The 27,573-nt window shown below is 40.5% G+C and overlaps 1 protein-coding gene across 2 annotated transcripts; it reads right to left on the bottom strand.

Annotated features, from left to right (window-relative positions):
• Positions 1-336: 336 nt before the first annotated feature.
• On the bottom strand, positions 337-25,980 carry LOC106566648 (MAP kinase-activated protein kinase 2). 2 transcript variants are annotated; one of them, XM_014134880.3, is made up of 10 exons: positions 25,094-25,980; positions 4,805-4,944; positions 4,668-4,732; positions 4,456-4,535; positions 4,225-4,351; positions 3,959-4,034; positions 3,725-3,849; positions 3,452-3,537; positions 2,146-2,226; positions 337-1,888 (listed from the first exon to the last, which is right to left on the bottom strand). In XM_014134880.3, the coding sequence occupies exons 1-10, from the start codon at positions 25,334-25,336 to the stop codon at positions 1,745-1,747; spliced, it is 1,167 nt and encodes a 388-aa protein (XP_013990355.1). In that variant the 5' UTR covers positions 25,337-25,980; the 3' UTR covers positions 337-1,744. The 2 variants fall into 2 exon arrangements, with proteins under 2 accessions (XP_013990355.1, XP_013990357.1); XM_014134882.3 differs by having other exon boundaries at positions 1,468-1,888; positions 2,146-2,223.
• Positions 25,981-27,573: the final 1,593 nt, after the last annotated feature.

Here is a 27,573-nt window from a genome sequence, read left to right as displayed (position 1 = left end):
ACTAATTGGTCTTTCGACCAATCAGACCAACTCTGAAAAAGATCTGTGATTGGTCAAAATACAATTTAGTGGAAAAATATCAGAATTGAGCTGCCTGTGTAAACGTAGCCTTAGAACCCTGCATTACATCACAAAATCGTCCGCTCCAAGTCACACATATCAGAGGTTGACTGTGAGGTTGAATGCTTGTCTTTCCATCTCCATGACAGCAGAGGGTGGTAAAGGGCTGTACAAACAGGAGAAGGTATTTCATTGCCACAGTATGACATCAAGGCTACTTAAAGATTCTGGCACACCACCAGTCACATACCAATCAACACTTTCGAAAGGACAAGCGACTTTGTATGAGTTTTAATCCACAGTAAAAGACAGCCAGGACATTAGTACAGCAGTTTGAGACTAGATGTGCTACATTTCATATGTGTACCGCCATACCCCCATGCATTACAATGGTGCCCTTACCCTCAGTGTTTCCCATCACCTACCACAGCAGAAACCCTGAACAACACCATTGCTGATGTGTGTAAACTGATAGTTAGTGACACTGATGTTGTAGAGTTCTGTAGTGAGAATTCTCTGATAAGATATTCATAAGAGTGCAATCAACATTAATCTGTGACTCATCAGGGGACGTGACGTGGGCTACACCATCTATGGGCTTTTGTGAGCTCATTCTATGGGGTGGATAGTGGATAACAATGTCCCTGCGCTACCATCTACCACAAGGTGGCTTGAATATTCCCTCACTGTCATCACATTGGGAAAAATCCAAATTTGAGATTAGTACACAGACCTTGAATGTGTGTCAATCACGCATAACGTCAATGGGAGGTGCGTGAAAAGTTAGGCTACATGCACAGGTCTCAAGTAAGGATTCGGCACAATGTCCTCAAAGAATACACAGTCTTCGTTTCTAAACAGTCAGCCCACTTTAATGGTGGTGGTTATAGTTATAGCTCTGGCTACAGGTGTGTTGGCTAAGAAATCAAACCCAACCAACAATGAAAACCCATTCAATTTCAGTGATACAATTCAAAAGTCCAATCTAAAACAAAGCAAAGAGTTCATGGCAAACAAAAAGTCCCACACAACAAATAGAAAATTAATACCGTTGGTGTGAATAAGTATATACAACGAATGACAACTAAAGCAATAAACTAAAATACATACAATTAAACAAACAGAAAACATTGCATCCCCCATTGTGAAGAGTAAACTAATGTGGCCCTTCAGTGCACAGGTAGTGTTTCCAGTGCATAGCAGGAAAAAAAATAGTAGACATAGCCATGTCCTTAAAGCAGGGCTAACCACAGTATATAACTGGATGTTTCCATGGTCTCTCAGCTACTTACCCACGACAGTATCATCATGAGAACCATGTGGCCAATACTGAGGGGAATCAACATTGAAGAAAACAGAACAGAGATGGGTCAGATACTGAATTAGTTACAGTGCTGTCGGCTCGCATATAGTTATCAACAACAACAAAACCCACTGCCTCACAGATACCATGTGATAAACATTTGATCTCTTTGAAGACAAAAAAAAAATAGTTCTTTACCTTGAATGGCAATGTTAAAAAAAAAAATAATAAAGGGGGTAAAACGATGAGAATAAAACTGCTAAAAATGAAGTTAAAAACTAAAATGGAAACATAATATTTCTTGAGATTCTGACTTTCACCCCTTAATCTCTGGTTGTCCTATTAGCTCTCTTTCACCGCATGTGTGTATGTGTGTCTGTTTCACAGGCCCGGTGTTTCAGTGAGTGCTTTGTTTGCCTTCATTCTTCTCTTCATCAGCAGCGGATTGGTCGAGTCCTTGATGGTCTTGATTTTGATTTGCTCATAGTCCACTCTCATGGTTGCTAAGGCACTTGTCATTTCCTCCTAGTAAAAAAAATACAAAATAAATAAATAAAAAAACACTATTAGCATATCACATAGAAACAATTTCAAATCATGTGTAAAGCACAGAGAAAATCCAAAGAAGCAAATACGCAATTGTGTAGATAGTGTTTGCTTCCATGTCTAGAATAGGATACTGTTGTGCTCAAATCAGTATGGAAGAGCCGTGTGGATCCAAGTCAGAAGCAGAAAGAACGCTATGAAATCACTACAGTGCCAGTGTCTGTGCATGTGTTCACCTTGACCTCCTCCCAGACGTCCTGCTCCTCCTGCAGCACACGACTGGTGTGGAGAGGGGTTTGAGGGACCTCCATAGACTGCTGCAGGGAGACCAGCATGGGTTAGCATTAGCACATAGCTTTAGAAAACACATTGTGTCAAACCAAGGCACGTGAATATAGGAGAAAACTGGAAATGTGAAAAGTATTCAGAAACTCTTGGGGGATACTTGATAAGTAGGGCTCCCAAGTAGCATAGCGGTCTAAGGCACTGCATCTCAGTGCTAGAGGCGTCACTACAGACCCTGGTTCGATTCCAGGCTGTATCACAACCGGCTGTGATTGGGAGTCCGATAGGGCGGCGCACAATTGGCCTAGCGTCACCCGGCCTACCCTGGGTTTGGCCGGGGTAGGCCGTCGTTGTCCTTAAGGCATTTTTACTATTAAGTATTCACCCAGTAAAATACTACTTGAGTAAAAGTATTTGGTTTAAAATATACTTAAGTATCAAAAGTAATAAAGTATAAATCATTTCAAATTCCTTATATTAAGAAAACCAGATGGCACTATTCTTGTTTTTTAAAAAAAAATTAAAATTATGTACGGATAGTCAGGGGCACACTCCATCACGCAGACATAATTTGCAAACAAAGCATGTGTTTAGTGAGTCCTCCAGATCAGGGGCAGTAGGGATGACCAGGGATGTTCTCTTGATAAGTGTGTGAATTGGACCATTTTCTTGTCCTGCTAATAAGCATTCAACATGTAATACTTGGTACTTTTGGATGTCAGGGAAAATGTATGGAGTAAAAAGTACATTATTTTCTTTAGGAATGTTGTGAAGTTGTCAAAAAGATCAACAGTAAAGTAAAGATACCGCAAAAAAAAAAAAAAAAAATTATATATATATATTTTTTTTTTACTTAAATACTTTACTCCACTGCAAACCAGACAGTACCATTTATTTATTTTTAGATAGCCAAGGGCACACTCCAACACTCAGACGTAATTTACAAATGAAGCATGTGTTTAGTGAGTCCGCCAGATCAAAGGCATTGAAATAAAATGTACATTATTTTATTTACAAAAATAGTGAAGTAAAAGTTGTCAAATATAAATAGTAAAGTACAGATATCACAAAAAAGAACTGAAGTAGTACTTAAAAGTATTTTTACACCATAGTGTATTGGATTCTGTAAATATTCTTAATAATAACCTTGTACTCTTACATTGTGATCAAAACACACTGCAGCAACAGTTGCTCAATGGGTGTACCACCTAGCCCAAAGGGTATATTAGGGGGAACACAGAGGGGTGCTGTGCTTACATTGATCCAGGGGTGGTTCATGAACTCTGTGATGCTCATCCTCTGGGTGGGCTCAGTCTTCAGCAGGTGGCGGATCAGCTGCTTGGCTGGGAGAGAGAAAAACACAGGAAATCAGAGTTACAACTATTGTAAGCAATTCATACAGAATTAAAACTGCACCTATCCAGTGTATGTGAAATTAAAATGTTTCTTTTTTTATACATAATTCCCATCAATGTCATGATATTAATTTTGAATTCGGCCCATATAAATACCCCGGCTTCTTTTTATTACCTTCTTCAGACACGTCAGACCACTCTGGGTTTGGGAACTCGTACTGTCCATTCCTGATGCGTCTCTTCATCCCTGGGGAGATGGCCAGGCCGTGGTTGGAGTAGAAGGGAGGATATCCACACAGCCTGGGGAGAGAGGTGGAGAGGAACATTTACACAAACCAAAACATGCTACGTCCTGTAAATGCTGTTATTTTTATTGATTCATGCTGTCAAACTATTTTGTATCACTTACAGAATATACATGATGACGCCCAGAGACCACATATCACAGGATTTGTCATACTTCTCTGGACCAAGAACCTCAGGAGCTGGGATAGAGGAGGGAGAAAAACCAAAAGACTAAATAAATTCAAGCATTATATTTAAAGAACATAGTAAATTAATGGCATTGAGGTATTCATGAATAATTACACCAACAAGATTTAGGGTGTATTATAAACCACAGAGTCAGTAAGCATGTTGAACAGCAAGCATGCAGACCAAGGGGCATGCCCTTACCAACATAATAGGGGGTGTAGCATGGCGTTGCCAGGGAGTTGAGTGTGGTGATTTCTTTTGCAAACCCAAAATCGGTGAGTTTGAGGAGGGCGTCTGGCCTTTTGGAGGTGTACAACAGATTCTCTGGCTGAGAGATGAGAAAATAGCATTACATCTTTTGACTAAACATGTACATAAAATTTGTTCTGCCTTAAGGCATGTACAGTATAATTCTGTTCAGACAGGCTTTACCTTGATGTCTCTGTGAGCAATATCAATGGCATGCAGGTACTGGATGGCTTCACCTATACTCTTCATAATGTCAGAGGCCTCTAGATAGGGGGTGGGAGAGAGGAGAAAGAGTTCAAGGCATAACTGAGCGAGTGAACAGTTGAATACCAGTGGAGGGAAGGGAGACATTATTCAAATGGTCAAAAAAAAAATAAAAAAAAATATGCCTTTACCTCTTTCTGTGAATGCCTGGTTCCCTCTGTCTTGAATATGGCTAAACAGCTCACCGCCATCCATGCTAAAAGATAGAAAAAACATTGAATAACATAGGCTAAAAGGATGTGTGCGTGTGTGCGCATGTGTGACCTACCACTCCATGACGATGAGCAGGCATTTTTTGCCCTGGTAGAGGTTCTCGTAGACGTCCATGATGCGTACGATGTGAGAGCAGGGCGACGCCCTCCAGTGTAGCTCTACCTCCCGACGAGCCTTCACACAATCCTGCAGCATCTGAAGAGAGGGAGGAGATAAGAAGGGTGAGGATGGAATCAGAGGTTACAACTCATCTTCATGGCTTCTTTCTCATAACCACTGATTATAACAGCCTTCTACATAAAAGTGAAAGCAATATGACGGACAGTCAGAATTACCCAGCATCAGAAGGGGATTTTTAGGCCTGAACTAATAACCAACAATGACGCAAACTTATGGTAAACCACACAAAGCCGAGCTGCTGACATCTTTCAAAAAAGGTTACGTAGTCTAGATTTCTCCCCAACCAGTGACTAGTGTACCACTTCCTGTACTACTGAGGATGCATCAGGCCAGGGGTCTCAAACTTTCAGTATCTAACTTGTCACCTTTGTTTCTAAATGAGAAACAACGCAGTGGCTTTTCCGTCATCAGTTTACTACGAGTTTAAAGAAGACCTCAAACCATGACGGAGCAAAAGCCTTCCAGAGTGAGTCACTTCCCTGACTCTGCCATTCAGATCTGATTACGGCAGCCTCAGACATCATAATAGAATTTCCCTTCTTCCCAGATGCTACTGCTCCGGAGCCAGCCTTACGCAACCTAAAGACTTTACTTACAACTTTGGGAGTGCAAGAACAATACCATATGAAACACCAAGCTGGTGAATAAGGTAAAGGCTTAACCCTCGTCATGCCTGCTGTGACAGGCTAGTAAACAAAACACACATTGGTTAACACTTTACAGTCAGATGCATTAATCAAAGGGAATCTTGGATTGGCATCAATTCTCCAATGTGTACTTCTTCCAGATTAAGCTGGCTGTAAACTATATTACTATAAGTGGATAACGTCCACTAGCCTGTGTCACATCCTGAGACTTGAACAGTGTAGAGGCCAGTTAAGTCACGTGTAGCAGAGCAGTTTCATGGAAGTGAAAGGCTTCAGGAACACACACAGATTAAGACTGACATTTAAAAGTATAACTGACAGTGTTTTAGCAACATGAAATGTTATTCAAATCTGTTCATATACACCCCCAGGGCTTCTAAGCTAACATATGGAATTGTTTTAAGATGGTCATACCTAGGGTTGTGGTGGTCACGAAATGTCATCAGCCGGTGATTGTCAAGCAAATAAGTCGGTCTCACGGTAACTGACCGTTAATGAACATAAACACATTAAGCTTCTACTGGCTTACACACAAGCCACTGATGAAGACCTTTGGAAAATCTACATTTAAAAAAAGTCTAATACATCCATGTTATATAGCCTACAACTACACAATAAATCCAAAGAAGCATGATATGAAGAAAATGTATATTTCAAAAGAACATAATTGAATACTCTGAGTTATCCTTATATTAGGTCCTGATCTGGCTACGCCAAATGGCTGTGTGCTACACAATTTTAGCAGACAAGATTTGCTTAGAATTCAGTTGCATTATTTTGAACAAAGCTGAATAAAACAGAAAGGATATTTTCTCCAAACGATTTGAGGAATTGCGCACATGCAGCTATTCTGTGTCGAGTGGTTAACAAAGAAACAGGTATTCCTCTTTATGATTAATGTAACTTTAGTTATTCTAAAAATGTTGGGCTATATGTTGATTTTTTTATACATTGTAAGGCTGTATGATGAGATTAATGATAATTTGAAAAGTCGCTTGAAACGCATGTTTTTTGTGCAGGTTTTACACTCTATATAAGTCACTCATTCACAAGCACTTAATGCCTAGAATCTCCGCATCCCCTTTGTGTGGCTGTAATGCACCCAACAACAACAAAAAAATCCATGCCTTTCGCAGCCAGTTGTGCCCTTCTCCCTGAGTGCTGCACGCTCCATCACATGATCGGGTCTTTCGCACAGGCTACAAGTGAAGGCAGACACATCAGGGACGCAACTACGTGTTCTTATCCAATTCCGAGGTGCATATTGAAGATATTGGAAAAACTGTCCACATTTACTTTGTCAGCGAACAAGATGAGTAGGCCTAACGAACAGCAAAAACACTAGCTTAATTCATTCTACTATCCCCCATAGTACAAAGGTCGACCTATTATTTTCTGTCCGAGAAATAAATATTCCAAACATAGTCTGGAACAGTTGCGGGATGCTACAACTACTAGCATCAAAAATGTTTTACGTAATGTGGCTAACGCAACAGATCAAAACGTTTAGCTTCAAATGTCTTCACATTATACGCGCAGCAATACACACATGGTAGATGGCTATACGCGCGAATGTCCCATTAGCAGAAAACACCATTATCAAAAGTGACTGCAAATGCAATTAGGCATGTAATGCCTTTTATTATGAAAAGGTGCGTTTTTGTGGTGAAAATTCTTACCCAAACTTGAAACTCACATGCTGCTTATTTAGGCCAGTTATGCTCTACACCCCTGTAAAGCGGATTAATGTGCTTAATCTTAAGAAGTTATTTGGCCACTTTGTATCACTAAAGCTTATTAAACATACAGGCCTAATGGGCTTGGCTACATGAGGTGTGTGACTATGATTAAAAAAATCCGCAAAAAAATGCATCGTTTCTTATGCTGGGCATCATTCACAAGTAATATATAAGTTAAGGGTGACAATATTAGCCTATCAGACCATTCTTGAATTTAATCTTGTCTTTACATATACAAGCAAAAAGGTGTGAAATTTGCTTTGATTTAGAATGGACCATTATCATGCACCTCTAACGAAACAGGGGCAGCGGAAATGTCATCTATGCACTTAATAGCGAATGGAGGACACTTTTCCCTGTGGTTTATTTTCATGCCAGCCAGGTAGGCTACACTCCTGTTGTAAATTAGGAATGTGCTTAACATTAGGAAAGTAAGAGAAATAAATATAGAATGCCTTGCCTATAGAAAGTTGATCCCTCTTTTTAGTAGAGGCCATCACTGTTCTCTCGCGCAATTGCATAGACTATTGAAATGTTGCGCAACATGAGCTTTCGTGAAGTGTTTGATTAGATTTTCGGAACATTTGTATTGATGTCAGAGTGATAATAGTAGTGGGGTAAAGTACTTAAGTAAAAATACTTTAAAGTACTACTTAAGTAATTTTTGGGGGTATCTGTACTTTACCATTTATATTTTTCACAACTTTTACTTCACTACATTCCTAAAGAAAATTAAAATGTACTTTTTACTCCATATGTTTTCCCTAACACCCAAAAGTACTAGTTACATTTTGACAGGAAAATGGTCCAATTCATACACTTATCAAGAGAATATCCCTGGTCATCCCTACGGCATCTGATCTGGCAGACTCACTAACCACAAATGCTTTGTTTGTAAATGATGTCTGAGTGCTGGAGTGTGACACTGGTTATCCGTAAACAATAATAAAAAAAAAGAAAAATGGTACCGTATGTTTTGCTTAATATAACGAATTTGAAATGTATACTTTTACTATTGATACTTATCTACATTTCAGCAATAACATTTACTTTTGATACTAAATAATATTTAAAACAAAATACTTTTAGACTTTTACTCAAGTAGTATTTTACTGGGTGACTTTCACAAGTCATTTTCTATTAAGTTAACTTTACTTTTACTCAAGTATGACAATTGAGTACTTTTTCCACCACTGGACAATAGTGCTGAGTACCAGGCAGTTAGTAAGTTTGGTAGGCTACCAATGACCATCAGCAGAGCTTGGAGAAGCCTAATAACCGTGACTAAACGGTCACACGGGGCTAAGGGTTAAACACGGCAATAAATAAAATATCCGTCTTATCCAAGACCTGAGTCTATGCAGAGCGGTGTGCCATAGCCAATCAGAGCTACAGTAGGCCTTTATGCAAATAAGCCATTGCCACACAGGCCTGCCATCAGTCACTTTGAAATGGACTGTGTATACAGTCAGTAGCAACAGCGCAACTTTAGCTCAAAGGCATTTGTGAAAAGCCACAAAATTCACCCGAATGGATTTCTGCAAATACCACAGGAGTCCCCTTACATTTGGGAACTTTACAGTCCTATTGATCAAACCACCATGAAAAAGGTCTCCCTCAAGTACGCACATCAACATCAACTAATGCAAGCCAGAGCGAGATGAGCAAACTCTAACGAGTGAACATTAGACAAACCCTCTCAATCTTTTCAGCTAGTTGGCTGTCAAAATTGCACTGATAAACGATGGGGTAGCCTAATCTTCCTTATGCAGCTTGCCTGCCAATGCATGCTTGTCCCAACCCACGTTTTGACAATGTGAACTTGCCTTCTCGCCCATTTGATTGATGCCAAATACATTGGATTGACCCAAAAAAAAAATTGGGTCAATTTCCTCCAGTGTCAGTAGGCTCGGGGATAGAGGAACAGGAATAATGAAGGTAATTTAAATGTAGTTAGGCCGTGACTGGCCTTACACTCCAGTAAAGTAGATGGTGGTGTATTATCCCAGCGTTCCTCACAGTGGCAGTCAAGCACCCAAGCTAACTGGCTAAAGTTGGCTAGCTACTTCCAGACAAATGAGAGAACACCTCACTGACCATTTTACTCACCCTAGCAGAGCTGGTTAGGCTGCTAACACGTTATCCAGAGCGTCAGTGACTAACTGTTGTTCATTCATAAATTCACTCCGACTATCTACTACGATTTCAGAGCACTCTCATCAGAGTGCGCAGAATAACTGACGAATTTACGAACTCACAACACTGGCTGAATATAACCAAATGGATAGTAGTCGTTCAAGTGCAGCATAGCTAGCAAAGCGATTCACATTTCTTGCTAGCCAACCAAATGACACCTGCATCTCTAGCTGTAGCCACCGAAAAACGATGAGTGGAAAAAGTTGGTCACTCACCAGTCCTCCAATGACATTTACATTTAAGTCATTTAGCAGACGCTCTTGAGTTTAGGTTGTCCCAAACTTGGTGGGTGTCAAAATAGCTAGCCATGATGGCCGGGCTATGTACTCAGAATATTGCAAAATGTGCTTTCACCGAAAAGCTATTTTAAAATCTGACACCGCGATTGCATAAAGGAGTTCTGTATCTATAATTCTTAAAATAATTGTTATGTATTTTGTCAACGTTTATCGTGAGTAATTTAGTAAATTCACCGGAAGTTTGCAGTGGGTATGCTAGTTCTGAACATCACATGCTAATGTAAAAAGCTGGTTTTTGATATAAATATGAACTTGATTGAACAAAACATGCATGTATTGTATAACAATGTCCTAGGAGTGTCATCTGATGTAGATCAAATGTTAGTGCTGCATTTAGCTGTGGTTTTGGTTTTTGTGACATATATGCTTGCTTTGAAAATGGCTGTGTGATTATTTTTGGCAGGGTACTCTCCTGACATAATCTAATGTTTTGCTTTCGCTGTAAAGCCTTTTTGAAATTGGACAATGTGGTTAGATTAACGAGAGTTGTCTTTAAAATGGTGTAAAATAGTAATATGTTTGAGAAATTTAAGTTATAGCATTTTTGAGGTATTTGTATTTCGCGCCACGCGATTCCACTGGCTGTTGACTAGGGTGGGACAAGTTAATGCATGTCGGAGGGTCAAGGCCCAAGGTGTCAGTGGTGTTGCGTACTCCTGGCCCTATTTACTGTGCGTAATAGGCTTAGGCGATATACTGTTTACCGGGGTATTTCAAAATACCAACTGAATGATTTTCAATATCGGGGGTGCGTGCTACGCCCCTGCTTATAACTAAGAAATCTAAGATGTGTCAAAGCTCCAGCTATGCATTTGGTTTGCTAACTTGCCATCTACAGTCGTATGAAAAAGTTTGGGCACCCCTCTGAGGCTGCATAATAATTTACTCTGTCGTCACAGAAAATGATCACAGTGGCATGCCATTCATTTTCTAATAAAAGCCGAGTCCTGGGGTATTGTCCAGACAAAGTTTAGTGTAGCAATATTAAGTTGTATGAAATTAAATCAGATGTGAAAAATAGGCTATGCAAAAATTTGGGCACCCTTGTCATTCTGTTGATTTGAATACCTGTAACTACTTAGCACTGATTAATTGGAACACACAATTGGTTTGGTGAGCTCATTAAGCCTTGAATTTCATAGACAAGTGCATCCAAATCATGAGAAAAGGTATTTAAGGTGGCCAATTGCAAGTTGTTGTTCTCTTTGACTCTCCTCTGAAGAGTGGCAACATGGGGGCCTCAAAACAACTCAAATGACCTGAAAACAAAGATTGTTCAACATTATGGTTTAGAGGAAGGCTACAAAAAGCTATCGCAGAGATTTAAGCTGTCAGTGTCCACTGTGAGGAACATAATGAGGAAATGGAAGACCACAGGCACAGTTCTTGTTAAGGCCAGAAGTGGCAGGCCAAGTAAAATATCGGAGAGGCAAAGGCGAATGATGGTGAGAACGGTCAAAAACAGCCCACAGACCACCTCCAAAGACCTACAACATCATCTTGCTGCAGATGGTGTCACTGTGCATCGTTCAACAATTCAGCGCACTTTGCACAAGGAGAAGCTGTATGGGAGAATGATGCGGAAGAAGCCTTTTCTGCACACACGCCACAAACAGAGTCGCTTGAGGTATGCAAATGCACATTTGGACAAGCCAGCTTCATTTTGGAATAAGGTGCTGTGGACTGATGAAACAAAGATTGAGTTATTTGGTCATAACAAGGGACGTTATGCATGGCGGCAAAAGAACACAGCGTTCCAAGAAAAACACTTGCTACCCACAGTAAAATTTGGTGGGGGTTCCATCATGCTGTGGGGCTGTGTGGCAAGTGCCGGGAATCTTGTTAAAGTTGAGGGTCGCATGGATTCCACTCAATATGAGCAGATTCTTGGGAATAATGTTGAAGAATCAGTCAAAGTTGAAGTTACGCCGGGGCTGGATATTTCAACAAGACAACGACCCAAAACAGTGCTCAAAATCTACCCTGGCATTTATGCAGAGGAACAAGTACAATGTTCTGGAATGGCCATCCCAGTCCCCAGACCTGAATATCATTGAGAATCTGTGGGAAGATTTGAAGCGGGCTGTCCATGCTCGGTAACCATCAAACCTAACTGAACTGGAGATGTTTTGTAAGGAGGAATGGTCCAAAATACCTTCATCCAGAATCCAGACACTCAGAGGCTATAGGAAGCGTCTAGAGGCTGTTATTTTAGCAAAAGGAGGCTCTACTAAATATTGATGTGATTTTTCTATTGGGGTGCCCAAATTTATGCACCAGTCTAATTTTGTTTTGATGCATATTACACATTTTCTGTTAATCCAATAAACCTCATTTCACTACTGAAATATTACTGTGTCCATCAGTTATTTGATAGATCAAAATGAAATTGCTGATCCAAAACGCCCAATTATTTATAAATGGAAATCATGGAAATTGTCAGGGGTGCCCAAACTTTTTCATACGACTGTAAGTGGCTAGATGTCAAGGTAAAGCATCTTGGTTACAGCAGAGACATTCAATCCCATCCTTTGGACACACCTACTCATTCAAGGGTTTTTATTTTTACTATTTTCTACATTGTAGAATAGTGAAGACACCAAAACTATGAAATAACACATGGAATCATGTGGTAACCAAAAAGTGTTAAATCAAAATAGATGTTATATTTGAGTTTCTTCAAAGTAGCCACCCTTTGCCTTGATGACAGCTTTGCACACTCTTGGCATTCTCTCAACCAGCTTCACATAATTATTATTATTTTTTTACATTTTAGTCATTTAGCAGACGCTCTTATCCAGAGCGACTTACAGTAGTGAATGCATACATTTCATACATTTATTTTCCCGTACTGGTCCTCCGTGGGAATCGAACCCACAACCCTGGCGTTGCAAACACCATGCTCTACCAACTGAGCCACACGGGACGACATCACGAGGAATGCTTTTCCAACAGTCTTGAAGGAGTTCCCACATAAGCTGACAAGTGCTCAGCATCTTTTCCTTTCCCTCTCCGGTCCAACTCATCCCAAACCATCTCAATTGGGTTGAGGCCTGGGTGATTGTGGAGGCCAGGTCATCTGATGCAGCACTCCATCACTCTCCTTGGTCAAATAGCCCTTACACAGCCTGGAGGTGTGTTGGGTCATTGTCCTGTTGAAAAACAAATGACAGTGGGACTAAGCACAAACCAGATGGGATGGCGTATTAGTGCAGAATGCTGAGGTAGCCATGCTGTTTAAGTGTGCCTTTAATTCTGTATTATTCACTGACAGTGTCACCATCAAAGCACACCATCACACCTCCTCCATGCTTCATGGTGGGAACCACACATGCAGAGATCATCCATTCACCTACTCTGCGTCTCACAAAAGACACGGCGGTTGGAACCAAAAACCGCAAATTTGGACTCCAGACCAAAGGACAGATTTCCACCGGTCCAACGTCCATTGCTCGTGTTTCTTGGCCCAAGCAAGTATCTTCTTATTGGTGTCCTCTTTGCAGCAATTCGACCATGAAGGCCTGATTCACAGGCTCCTTTGAACAGTTGATGTTGAGATGTGTCTGTTACTTGAACTCTGTGAAGCATTTATTTGGGCTGCAAATTCTGAGGCTGGTAACTCTAATGAACTTATTCTCTGCAGCATAGGTAACTCTGGGTCTTCCTTTCTTGTGGCAACCCTCATGAGAGCCAGTTTCATCATAGCGCTTGATGGTTTTTGCGACTGTTCAAAGTTCTTGAAATTTTCCGCTTTGACTGACCTTCATGTCTTAAAGTAATGATGGACTGCTGTTTCGCTTTGCTTATTTGAGCTGTTCTTGCCATAATATGGACTTGGTCTTTTACCAAATAGGGCTATTTGGGAAAAGCATTAAGAAAAGAATTTGCACAAATTAACAACGCACACCTGTTAATTGAAATGCATTCCAGGTGACTACCTCATGAAGCTGGTTGAGATCATGCCAAGAGTGTGCAAAGCTGTCATCAAGGCAAAGGGTGGCTACTTTGAAGAATCAAATATATTTTGAGTTGTTTAACAATTTTTTGGTTACTACATGATCCCATGTGTTATTTCATAGTTTTGATGTCTTCACTATTATTCTACAATGTAGAAAATAGTAAAAATAAAGAAAAACCCTGGAATGAATAGGTGTCTGAATTTTTTAAAAGTACTGTATATAAAATAAAATGTAATGGTGCCCCTTGCGTGCACTTCCAGTTATACCATATACCCGGTTTGATACAGAAACGGTATGGGGTATGAAAATCTGGATACCGCCAAACCCTAATTTGTAGCCTACCCCACTTGCACATCAACAAACAAGAGTCACTCCCTGACGTCATTCAGTATCCCTGGGAGGAGGGGGCTCTGTACAGCTGGCACTGTCATTCCCTCAGCATAACACACACCAACCACGCGTATGTACCCACACACGTCAGACATGTTTATGGGCCATCTGAGCCTTGCAATGAGAACTGCACAAAGCACAGAATAAATATCAGCCCATGGAGAGAAGCAGGAGATTGAACTTCACTCAACTTTCTAGAGTTTTCCCTGTTAGTTAACACTATCAATGTTTCCCATTACAGTGTCAATTGTGATCGAATCAATGCAATATTAGCCACTTTCAACGCAACATACCGAAACAAACTATGCAAGAAATGTTGTTGTAGGCAGAAGGCATAGGAGTAGGATTCTATTGCACACAATTCAGCCTGTACTCTACACAGTCCGGTGCGGCATAGGCAATCAGAGCTGCAGTAGGCTTATATGCAAATAGACCATTGCCATTTATGGATCTCTGCCATTTACTTTGAACTGGCCTGTTTACAGTGGTCGTCCTACAACTGCACAAAATGTGCCCATTTCTAGACATCTTTGAAAAGCGAGTCAGGTAAAAGATCTGGTTTGTCTTAAAGGGGTAGTGTTGTATTTTGAAACAGCCTTGAATAACCTAAATAGCCAATAGACAGAGGGGTAGCATAATGTGTCTGATTCTGTTTATTTTATTTTGTAAAGTGGTTTCATGCAAACCAAACATGTTCAGTCACCTTGTCTGAAGGACAAGTGGATAAACAGGTTCATGTAAAGCCCTGCATGTTTTTTTTCAAATGTCTCATGGAATGTAGGCCTACATTAAACACCACACACATTGGCTGCTACTGTAGGCTGAATAATAGAACAGCTATTGCCATGTTAAAATTATATGGGATGCATTTTCGCCATAGTTTATGGTAGGCCACCCTGGTATGCCTACACTATGATCAAAACAGCAACAGTAGCCTACTTGGCCACTTAAAACGAACTTAAAGCGGGTACAGCTTCAGTGTTCACAGTTGCAGAGAATTTTCACAGCGTTCAAGTTTGCGCTCAGCAGACCTAAAATTTGCTGTGATGGAAAGAATTTGAGGGAACATTGGTCACAACTAGGGATGCACAATATCGGAATCGGCCGATATTAGCTAAAAATGCCAACATTGGTATCGGCCCGATGTCTAGTTTAATGCCGATGTGCAAAACCAATGTCAAAGCTGACGTGCATACCTATATAACGTAGGTACATGACGTAATGACGCCACAAAATGTGGAGCTACACTTGCAAAACAGCATTTCTAACCTAACACGTCTGCTGTGTGGCTCGAGCAACCATTTGAAAGAGTAAAAAAAATTCTGCGAGACAACGCAAAGGAGAAATCCCTTAAATCGCCAAGATAATGGAATTCATTGCCCTTGACAATCAACCGTTCTCTGTCGTCGGTGATGTTGGCTTACGCGACTGGTCGAGCACCGGTACACACTACCAAGTGCGCTATTTTTCAGATGTTTCCCTACCGGAGTTACACAGTAATAGCGTCACTGCTATTAGCTTCACAACATACTATGGAATGCCATTTGGGTCTATGCGTGTCAAAAAAGATGCATGTCAAATAACATTATTTGATGCGTTAAATAAGCCTTTAACTTGACACGTCAAATAACACAGTTGTATTATAGAATGTTGTGTGTGCAGAATTTGCACGTGCAGGCCAGGCGCCACCACTACTAGCAGTAGCACTGTCAAAGCTGTACAAAAAAAGTCTGCAAACAAGCAAAGACCGGCCACGAAGGATGTGTTTACAATACCGTGCTGGTAATAAAGCAATATTTGTTCGACCACAACTTCTGGGGTAGCTAGCTAGCTTTAGCTTGGTACCAAGCTAGCACAAATACAACCAGCCTGAAAACAATGACCAGTAGAAACTGCAGTCATTTTCATTATTCTTAGCAATGATTTAGGACTCCTTGTGAGTAAGTATTAGCTAGGTAGCCACTTGTTGTTCAACTACTTCATGAAAATAAATGGCTAGCCAGCTACTTAACCCTGTTGTCCAAAGCTAATGTTATAAGCAGCCAGCTAGCTTCATCTGGCTAGTGAGGCTCGGACCGGACTATGTGTTGTGAAGCTAGCCACAATAAGGATTAGCCACAATAAGGATTAGGCACAATAAGGATTAGGCACAATAAGGATTAGGCACAATAGTGGAATTTACGGTTGCCTTCAAAATAAAAGTCCCTATTTGAAAGTGACGCTGAAGGTTACAATTGGTGGAATCATGCCATATTTAGACTAGATGATGTTAAACAAGATTGAAATGTGAAGCAATGAAATGGGGTATCAGTGTACTTGGTGACACCCACAGAACACAACTGAAGAGTTTACGCAAACATTAGCATTGTAGCTCTTATAGCGGGACTGTGAACGTGTGAAATCACCTCCCTCGTCAGCCTATTGGGTGTATTGACATTTATATTGCACTGTACAACTTTACCTAAGGATTGTGGATCAATGAAATGGGGTATCAGTCTACTCAATGTCTTTTTTCACAACATCCTCCTCAGGAGTTATCAGAACCCAAAGTGTTCAATACACATAGGTTGAAAATAAATGTGGCTCAACTCTGTTGTTTCAGAGTCCCGCAATAAGAGCTACGATGCTAATGGTTTCTGGATGTCACTGAGTAGACTGATACCTATGGATTGTGGATCAATGACATGGGGTAAGGCTGTGAAATAAGTATGCCCCCAATGCAATTCTAAAGTATAACAGTGTGATTTCAACATTGTCAAATTACCAAAATTGTATTTTGTTGATTTTATATAACATTCCAACCTTATTTAGCGTGATCTATTCAATTATGGCATAACTATACTATTTGTATTCATTTGCATCACTGTCAATTACATACTTTGATTTGGAAGGTTAACCGCAAAGTCCACTATTGTGGCTAATCCTTATTGTGGCTAGCTTCACATAAATGGTCCGACCACCATTAATCAAATAAGAAATGTCTTATAAATTAGGGTTATTTTAGATGACACCTGAAACAGTTGTTGTTTTGCTATGTTTATGGGGAAGAACATTGTTTGCATCCATGAGCTAGCTAGCTTTAATTTATTTTTATGACCAGCACTGTAGGTGTGCAAGACAACTTTACCAGCATCATAGCATACGTATCGATGAATCGTTGTGACATATGAAATAGGAGTGAGTGTAATCAATGTGTAATAATTATGTAAAAAAATGTATGAACGCATTCAATTATTATGTGACGTGCAGTCATATTCAGGTCCTGATTGGTCAACAAGCTTATATGACATGTCAAATAGTGTTATTTGCAGAGGTCGACCGATTAATTGGAATGCCCGATTAATTAGGGCCGAATTCAACTTTTCTTAACAATCGGTAATCGACATTTTTGGACACCGATCATGGCCGATTACATTGCACTCCACGAGGAGACTGCGTGGCAGGCTGACTACCTGTTATGCGAGTGCAGCAAGGAGCCAAAGTGCTAGCTAACATTAAACGTATCTTATAAACAACAATCAATCTTAACATAATCACTAGTTAACTACACATGGTTGATGATATTACTAGTTTATCTAGCTTGTCCTGTGTTGCATATAATCGATGCGGTGCCTGTTAATTTATCATTGAATCACAGTCTACTTCACCAAACGGGTGATTTAACAAGCGCAGACGCAAAAAAGCACTGTCGTTGCACCAATGTGTACCTAACCATAAACATCAACGCCTTTCTTAAGATCAATACACAAGAATATATTTTTAAACCTGCATATTTAGTTAATATTGCCTGCTAACATGAATTTCTTTTAACTAGGGAAATTGTGTCACTTCTCTTGCGTTCTGTGCAACAGAGTCAGGGTATATGCAGCAGTTTGGGCCGCCGGGCTTGTTGCGAACTGTGTGAAGACCATTTCTTCCTAACAAAGACAGCCAACTTCGCCAAACGGGGGATGATTTAACAAAAGTGCATTTGCGAAAAAAGCACAATCGTGGCACGAATGTACTTAATCATAAACATGAATGCCTCTTAAAATCAATATGCAGGTTTAAAAAAATATACTTCTGTGTATTTAGTGAAAAGAAATTAATGTGTCACTTCTCTTGCGTTCATTGCACGCAGAGTCAGGGTATATGCAACAGTTTGGGCCGCCTAGCTCGTTGGGAACTAATTTGCCAGAATTTTACGTAATGATGACATAACATTGAAGGTTGTGCAATGTAACAGCAATATTTAGACTTATGGATGCCACCCGTTAGATAAAATACGGAACGGTTCCGTATTTCACTGAAAGAATAAACGTTTTGTTTTCGAAATGATAGTTTCCGGATTTGACCATATTAATGACCTAAGGCTCGTATTTCTGCGCGTTATTATATTATAATTATGTCTATGATTTGATAGAGCAGTCTGAGCAGCGGTAGGCAGCAGCAGGCTCGTAAACATTCATTCAAACAGCACTTTAATGCGTTTGACAGCAGCTCTCCACAATGCTTCAAGCATTGCGCGGTTTATGACTACAAGCCTATCAACTCCCGAGATTAGGCTGGCAATACTAAAGTACCTATTAGAACATCCAATAGTCAAAGGTATATGAAATACAAATGGTATATAGAGAAATAGTCCTATAATAACTACAACCTAAAACTTCTTATCTGGGAATATTGAAGACTCATGTTAAAAGGAACCACCAGCTTTCATATGTTCTCATGTTCTAAGCAAGGAACTTAAACCTTATCTTTTTTACATGGCACATATTGCACTTTTACTTTCTTCTCCAACACTTTGTTTTTTCATTATTTAAACCAAATTGAACAGGTTTCATTATTTGAGACTAAATTGATGTATTATATTAAGTTAAAATAAGTGTTCATTCAGTATTGTTGTAATAGGCGCATATATGACAATTACAACAATACTGAATCGATATCAGCTTTTATTGGTCCTCCAATAAATCGGTATCGGAGTTGAAAAAGCATAAATCGGTCGACCTCTAGTTATTTGACGTGTATATTGTTTGACACGCAAACGGCGTTCCATAGAAATCCTGGTTGAGAATGAAACGACTGAACAACGAAACAGCACAGCAAGTGAAAGAAATAGGTTTTGATTATGTTTTACTGGTAATGGGGATATACGTAAATGCCAACAAAATAACTTTTTGGTCAGTGTGGTGTGAGCAAACTTTAACTAGGCAAGTTAGAAGAACAAATTCTTATTTACACTGACGGCCTACCCCGGACGACGCTGGGCCAATTATGCGCCGCCCTATGGGACTCCCAATTCCGGCCTGATGTGATACAGCCTGGATTCGAACCAGGGACTGTAGTGACGCCTCTTGTACTGAGATGCAGTGCCTTAGACCGCTGTGTGTGTGTGTGTGTGTGTGTGTGTGTGTGTACACTATTTAACTGTACTAGAACGCTTAAAAAGGTCACAAATTTTTAAATGTGGTTATTGGTATTGTTTTTTTTGGCAAAGAAAATAAATTGGACATCGATATCGGCCAAAAATGTCATATCGGTGCATCACTAGTCACAACATCTATGTTTTAGATGTCGTGACCAATGTTCCGTCCCCAAAAATGTAGGCACTGACCAAATTTCAGATCTGCTGAATTTTTTATTGTCTTTTTTTTTTATTTATTATTTTTTAATCAGGGGAGAACACTACCAGCCCAGTCAGTTTAAATCGTAAGATTTAGTATTTTGCTATTCCAGTTAGCTGAGAATTCATACAGGCAAAAACAGGAAGGAGTCTCTTCCCTCCTCACAGACAGCCTAGCCATTGGCAGAGATACGGGAAGAATCTTCCCTCCGTATATCGACAGGCATTTGCAGACAGAGAAAAGTCTGCTCTGCTTACACAACAGCCTCTGAAAGGACACTGTCGGGAAGGGCAATGTTGTTCCATTTCCAGCACAGAATCTCTGACACACAAATATATATATATGAACATACACACACAACTATGCTCAAGAGCCCACTTGATAATCAGAGGCTAAAGCACATACAGATCTGAGGCTAGGCTAGTAGGTAAACCCCTATCCAAAGAGGGAAAGGCCATCTAAAATGGTGGTTCGTCATTCCAGGGAGGTCTCTCTGGTTTGCCCGTCTCAGGACACCTGCCCAATAAAGTTGAGTGTCTGCGTGGAGCATGGTGCTGTACGAATCCAGACCGAGTAATCCTCCAGTCATCTCTGGCCTCTCGCACCAGGCTACTTTTAGAGCTCAGACACACCGGAAGGACTGTCAAAATGTTTGCCTGCCCACAGTACTTAGCACCTCTGTACAGTGTCGGCAGTCAATGTCTTTGTGTGTTCACACAGCAAAGACCTTAAAGTCATCAGCCAAAGCCCTGTTAAAATACTCCAAACCAGGTGGCAGTAGCATTGTTTGGCAATGGATGTCTGTGTTGCTTTAGGGTCTAGTCCCCTCAAACTCAACTCTGGATCTTGATGCCAGTTTCACAACATTTCTTCATTGTTCCCCTCTAAAATTGAGGACCAATTTAGAACTGGGACAGGTTGATTTAATTATCAGGTAGAACAGAAAACCATCAGGATCCAGACCTCGTAGGGTAAGAGTTGAATACCCCTGGTATAGTCAATGTTTGCTAGCTAGCTGATTATATAACAAGCTAGCGAGATCACAAAGAAACAATTATATTCACTATCCATAATCACATACAGCCTATATATACACATTTTTGCTAGCTGGCTAACGTTAGCATGACTCGCTAGCTGTTGTGCTAGCTAGGTAAAGATACTGCATTGACACTTGGCAGCCAGCTACTTCATGGAAACTAATCTATTGTGATTTAATTATATTACTAGCTACAGTGGCCAGATAGCTAGCTTGGTAAAGCATTTAGTGTTGCGTGCATTGTGCTGCACTTACCACCCCATTCATTTCATAAGAAGTGTGTGTGACTACCTTGCTCAGTTAGCAAGCTAACAAACATGATCAAAAATCATTCAAGCACAAAACTCCTTAGACATAAAAGATGTAAAGAATTGCTCTAGATTTTTTTTGCAGCTTTATTGTTTTAGTTAGAACAATGGTGTCAGCTCCCCCACGCGAAGGTTCATGCCCTCTGATTGGCTCAAAGTCAAGTTATCGACCACTGCCGAGCATTGTGAATCCACAAGTAAAAGCAGCAGGTTCGTCGGTACCCAGCAGGTACATCTTTTGTTCTAGCAAAAGAAGGCCTCCTACTGTGATGCACCTATCAACAGTCAGATTCTCAGGTTGTTTTATGCTTTAGACATAGGCTTTTTCTCCCCCAGCTAATAGTATTAGGATGGGCCAAGCAGGGAAGAAAGAGACAGCAGGGATGGGGTTACTAATAGCAAACCTTTCAGCTTCAGATTGTAGATGATCTTGACTTTGAGCGACTAAACACACCGATTCCACATGTTCTCTCTGTTGCTCTTTAAAGAAAAACAAGATTTCAGTCTGGGGGGGTTCGATGTGGCAGTTAATGGTGTTAGTCCACCCATGAGACAGGAACAAAGCCAGTATCACTTCCTCAAAATAGTCAGAATGAATCTAAGATACCAACAAAACAAAAGAATCTGTCATTAATTGACATTTTTGCAGAGGTTTTAGCCACTCAATTTTACATCAAGTAAATAAGTGCAGAATGCTGCTGGGCTGGTCTGTCCTACTGTCTGTGTGTTCTGCGGTAGGATTGTATAGAGCACAATCACCGCAGCTGTGTATCCTGATGTTAGTGGGCAAGTGAGCATTGTCAAAATCAAAACCCAACCCTAAAGTAACTCATGACAAAACTACATTTTGGCTGAGACTGACCAAAATTATGCTATTTACTTCGTAGTCAATTTTGACACTAGAATAAATGTTTGACTAATATCGATGCCACATAGGCCGTTTTTGATCAGAAAAGTTGTTTATTGCTTTCAGTTGCGCTTTAAGGTAGAGTAAGAACAAAGCCGTGGCCAATTAATCAAATGTTGTAAAGGGAACATGTGCTCTTCTCTCTATCCCCATTAGGCCTAATAGTATTAGCCTGGCCCGGGCAGCGGAGGAAAGGGTGTAGACTAAGCCTAAAAGCAAAGCGCTCATCCTCAAGGTTTTGGACGCAGTAGAAAAGGAAGGATTTGAGAGGTCACAAATATTCAGAGGTTCATGATCTTGAGTCTTTATTCAGATATAAATCTTTAGCCTTATATAGACTATGTGGGAAAGGAAGAATTACATCTGTTCTTGTGCAATTCCTCCTTTAGGCAATTTGTAAAATACAACACTGATCAATGAAGCTCTTCTACAGCATACCAGCTTAAGGGTCCTGACAGTCAAAGCCCTGGTCACAATTAGAGCTGAGGGGCGATAAACCGAAAATGAACGGCAACGACCACTTATCGTGAGCATTTTCCTGATATCGTTCATTATGATAAGTAGCCTATATCCAAAGAAATGTGAAGTTTGAAATGAAATAAGTTTGCTAATATGTGTTATTGTTAATGGGACAATTGATGGCTACAACAAACTAGTAGTAGTTTAAAAGGTTTAAAAAAAGTTAAAAGTATCGTTATTAATTCTGTTGCGATATGGACCTGTCCATATCACCGAGCTAGTGACAATTACAAGCTGATCAATAAACCCATATACCAGAGGTGTCAAACTCATTCCACAGAGGGCCGAGAGCGGGTTTTTGCTCCTCCCTTGCACTTGATTGATGAATTAAGGTCACTAATTAGTAAGGAACTCCCCATACCTGGTTGTCTAGGGCTTAATTGAAAGGGAAAAACCTGCAGACACTTATTTTTTAAATGTAACTAGGCAAGTCAGTTAAGAACAAATTCTTATTTACAATGACGGCCTACCTCGGCCAACGCTGGGCCAATGGAACTCCCAATGGATGGAACTCCCAATCACGGCCGGATGTGATACAAGCTGGATACTAGGCGCTCCATGGAATGAGTTTGACACCACTGCCATATACACATCTGACACCTCATCCTCATCTCCACTGCAAAGTCAAGCTGTGCTCAGCATCACAATGCCACCAACCCTGGTCGCCCAATCAGAGCAGGAGGAGGGGGATACATGCATCAGGGCTGACCAATAGATCCCAGAGGAGCAGACTGAGGAAATATCTGGGGAAGTTATCAATTTTAAATTATCTCTGCCTGAAGGCTAACACTGGGGCTCAGCAGGCAGAAACACTGCCCTGAGGGGCAATGAAAGAAGGTAAGAGTGTCTGTGAGATGAGGAGTGTGTGAGGTGAATGGAGAGAGGTGGCAGGATGCTGCTATTGTTTAGGGCTTATCTGGGAAACCTAGAAACCAGCATGGGACATCTGTTTGTTTCAAGTCTGTCAATGATCTAGAGATTATCTTAGGGTTGACAAAGGACAATGCACTGAAGCGAACAAACGAGTGGCAAATCAGTTTCTGAATTTCAGAAATAACAGTTGTCATACATTATTTGAAAAACATCGGCCTTTTTCTGAAACGTTTCCTGGGAACCTCTGTTATAAAAGCTGAAGCAAAAAACAAACGGATGAGTTTTATTCCGAAACATTTTCACAAACAATGGATTATTCGTGACTCATTGAATCTGACAGTTGCTGAATATGCCTGTACCTGAAGCACAACCTACTAAGTCAATAATGTCAGGGCAAAGACACAGAATGACTATTTAACTGTGTTATATAAATAGGCCTACAGATCAATGATAATGTGTTAGACACAATGTGCTTTCATTTTTCAGAGTATTTAATAAACAATGACATATTTCCTCTGCTGCACTGTCTGTCATTCACAAAAAATGTTGTACACCCTTTTCTGTAGAAGTTACTGCTAGTTGATAGGCCAAGTCAAATAATGGCAGCAGAAGACCTTTTGTTAGTTTCCGTATCTGCTTCAGGGTAGACAAGAGGCCAGAGCTATTTGGGGACCAGAATGACAGCTGCGGTATGACGATCACGAACACCAGCAAAGAAAAGCCCTGGTTGAAAGCAATGTTGACACTAAACAACAGCACCAACTAGGCCTAAATGCAGACATTAAAATAGGATCAGAAAGTGTTCCCATTTTGAAGAGGCTGACCTTAGAGAAAATCATTGCTCTTGATTACATTATCAGCAATCCTGATGGTCGGATATGAATCATAGGATTTCTAGTGTACAGTCAGGGCCTCAGAGAGGAAGTGGCACCCACAAGAGATTAACTAGGCCTCAGAGGTACTCTGGTCTGCTCTCTTGTGAGCAGTATAGGAGTAAACAGATTTCTTTCTCACTCAAATGGAATTGAAAACTTGAACACAATGTGAATGCACTCACTGAAAATGTCGGTGCAACATACCTATTGCACTTCAAATCATCTAGGCTTAGGCTATATCACATTGATAAAGAAAAGGAGAGCTGCACACCCTAGGAGCTCAGATGCAATCATTTTATAACTAACCTTGACAGGGTCGAAATGTTGGTTATAAAATGATTGTATCAGAGCTCCTAGAGTGTGGAGCTCTCCTTTTCTTTTTCAAATATTATACTCCGCTAGCCAGCGCCTCGCCTAAACAGGTGTGCGTTTCTCTCGCCTTCAGATAGATCAATCACATTGATAACATTATACGGTAACAAAGTTGCAAGTGACACTCGTGAACTTATTCAACTGCCACTCTGGAAATGGAATAAGGTGGTGCATTGTGTGCTTTGAAAAGCGTGGGTATGTTTTGAGGAATTCCTAAGCATTTTTTCTGTCCAAATGAAAGACCTTTTGCAGAATGGCAGTGCAATACCATAATTGGTCATTCATAAGTGGGATGGGGGGAAAAAAAGAATCACACTCGATTGAGTTCAAATATGCACGGCTATAAAAGCCCCATTCTTTAAAATTACATTGTTTCACTTGGACAGTTTACGTTTTAGTATACAGTCTCAAATCACAAGAATACACAAAACACATTACCTTCAGAGCGTATTTATCTCCACTTCCTTTTTGGAATATCTCCAATACTTTCCCATTTATGCCCATGCCAAGGACTTGACTTGTAACTTTGTAGTCGTCAGTTATGGCATTCTTTTTTATTTGAAGAGGGTTGTGGGGTTTGACGAAAAACGGAGTAAAGGGGGCAGAGTTCAGATTTGGCGCTTGCTGTTGTTGCTGGTTCGGAAAGGCCGGTTGGTTCTGGTTCTGAGCGTTCGATAACATTGTTCTGATTTGGTTTGAGAGAGCGGGTTCACTTATAACAACTCCAATTTTACCGTAGGGAAATCCTCAGTTAAAAAGAAAAATAGTGGTTTCCTTATGCTAGCTACCTGCTGATATGTGGTCGAACTCGCATGCTAACGTTAGCTAGTTATACAATTAATACCTCAAAGTGCCAACTTCCAGTCGAGACTCAAGTGGCCTTAAAATAACTTTAGTTAGATTGCTAGCTAACACGATTATTGGTTAAGCTACTTGCTCATGAACCGTCCCTTAATATTCAAAGTTATCTCGCGACAAAGCTAACGCTCTGAAGCTTCTAAATTCACTCGTTTCGACACTCTACCACCTGCATTGAAGTGAAGTCACCACCAGAAATAGGAGGAGTTTTTTTTCGTTAAGCATCCGCTTTCCGTTCTTTGAACATGTTTTTATCTTGTCTCGTATGTCCAGTATTAGTGGCTTTTCTATCTTTTCAAGGTAGCTCCCACTGAATAAAATCTTCAGACTTCAGTCTCGAACGTCTCAGTTGACACGACTTTCAGGTTGTATCTTGTTTGTTTTTTTCCCACTCTCGCTACCGTCACGTTTAGCTAGCTCGAGACTCGAATCTCCGGGAAGATCTCCATTTCTAACTTCTTGCGCCCTCTCTCTTCGTATCCTTCTCAAAACCCATTGGACAAGAAAGCTAGAAGTCCCTCCCCTCTGATCGTCTCCTCCAATGGGTTTCGAGAAAGAGAAAAGAGGACGCGAGGAGGATACGAGAAGGTTACAATTGAGATCTTCCCACAGATTGGATATTTTAAAGGCCCAGTGCAGTCAAAATTTAGTTTAAAGGCCCTTCACGCTTCGAACACAGCGACAGCCTTTTTGCATTTTGGAGAATTACACAGCAGAATTACATTAATTTCCAATGAAACGCTGCGTTTGCATTGCGGCGTTGCAGAGGCAGGTGCAGTGCATACAGTGGATTTATCGAACGTATGCGTCAAACGGGATGCGTAGACGGCTTGACAGAAATGGTAGCAGAGGGTGAATGTTGAACTTTTGTTGCATACATATGCAGATGCTGCGTCCTATTTTGCGCGAAAACACTGTCGGTGTGTTCGAAGCGTTAACGCATCATACCCACCAGATGCATCAAGCTCTTTCTGCTCCACAGAGGTCATTCATTTTCAATGGAGAAGTCCGCAACGTTACTTTGGCGGTGCCGCACTAGGTTGCGGTGCATTCTCTGTACCGCATGCATTCAATATTTCTTATTCTGCATTGCTTTACCTTGCGGTGGTACGAACAGAAGTACACACAGACTCCAACTAGCTATCTTTTAGCAAGTTGAAAGCGAAGCAATTGCATCAAGTACAGAAAATGGGGACTAGACATCTGGCGAAACATCTGCATCTGGTGGATATTGTGCATAAAGGTCCAATGCGGACGTTTTTATCTCAATATCAAATCATTTCTAATGTGTAACAAATTAAAGAATTAAAATAGTCAAAAATGAACAAAAACAGCTTCTTAGCTAAATGTAATTTCTCAAGCAAGAATTTTGCTAGGACTGTCCCGTGTGGCTCAGTTGGTAGAGCATGGTGTTTGCAACGCCAGGGTTGTGGGTTCGCTTCCCACGGGGGACCAGTACGGGGGAAAAAATTATGAAATGTATGCATTCACTACTGTAAGTTGCTCTGGATAAGAGCGTCTGCTAAATGACTAAAATGTAAATGTCTGGGAGTGGTCTGAGAGAGGGGCCTAATTGGAGGAGCCTAATGATAGGGATGTGTAACCTAAAAACTAGTTGTTATTGGCAGAGAAGAGGGCAAACAATCTTTTCAAACAGCTCTTTGACTAAAAGTGCATTTTCATAATTTCCCAGTGTTATTTCAACCTCATAGTGGGGATATATATAAAACACAGTAAAATCACATGTTTGACTGCACTGGGCCTTTAAGGTATCTCATAGGACCCAATTTACTGCAATTGGCAGAATCCTTCCGGACGTAGTTTGTGATGCACCAAAATAGCTGCTGTTCATTTTCGTGTTGAATGTTTTTTTTTTTTAAGAACTTGAGAAGTGTGGGTTTAAACTTAGCTAGTCGATATAATTGAATACATTTAATAGTAAGAACTTGAGTTGACGACGGTGTCGGTTTCAGTATGTTTGCGAAAGGGTTCTGTGTCAAGTCCAACACAGTGATTAAACGCTCCGATAGGTGAGGAGTCACTCGTTCCACATTAAACTC

The sequence above is a fragment of the Salmo salar genome, chromosome 13 (assembly GCF_965601325.2).
Source record: "Salmo salar chromosome 13, fSalSal1, whole genome shotgun sequence".
Lineage (NCBI taxonomy): Eukaryota > Metazoa > Chordata > Actinopteri > Salmoniformes > Salmonidae > Salmo > Salmo salar.
The sequence above is the reverse complement of the archived record's forward strand: the minus strand, read 5'-3'. Positions and strand labels throughout refer to the sequence as shown.

Excerpts from the sequence above, each read along its gene's own strand:
- LOC106566648 (XM_014134880.3), bottom strand. The coding sequence starts at position 25,336 with ATGTTATCGAACGCTCAGAACCAGAACCAACCGGCCTTTCCGAACCAG. Across the intron at positions 4,733-4,804 it reads CTGCTCATCGTCATGGAGTG|CATGGATGGCGGTGAGCTGT; the intron begins GTAGGTCACACA and ends TCTATCTTTTAG. Across the intron at positions 3,538-3,724 it reads GTCTGACGTGTCTGAAGAAG|CCAAGCAGCTGATCCGCCAC; the intron begins GTAATAAAAAGA and ends TCTCTCTCCCAG.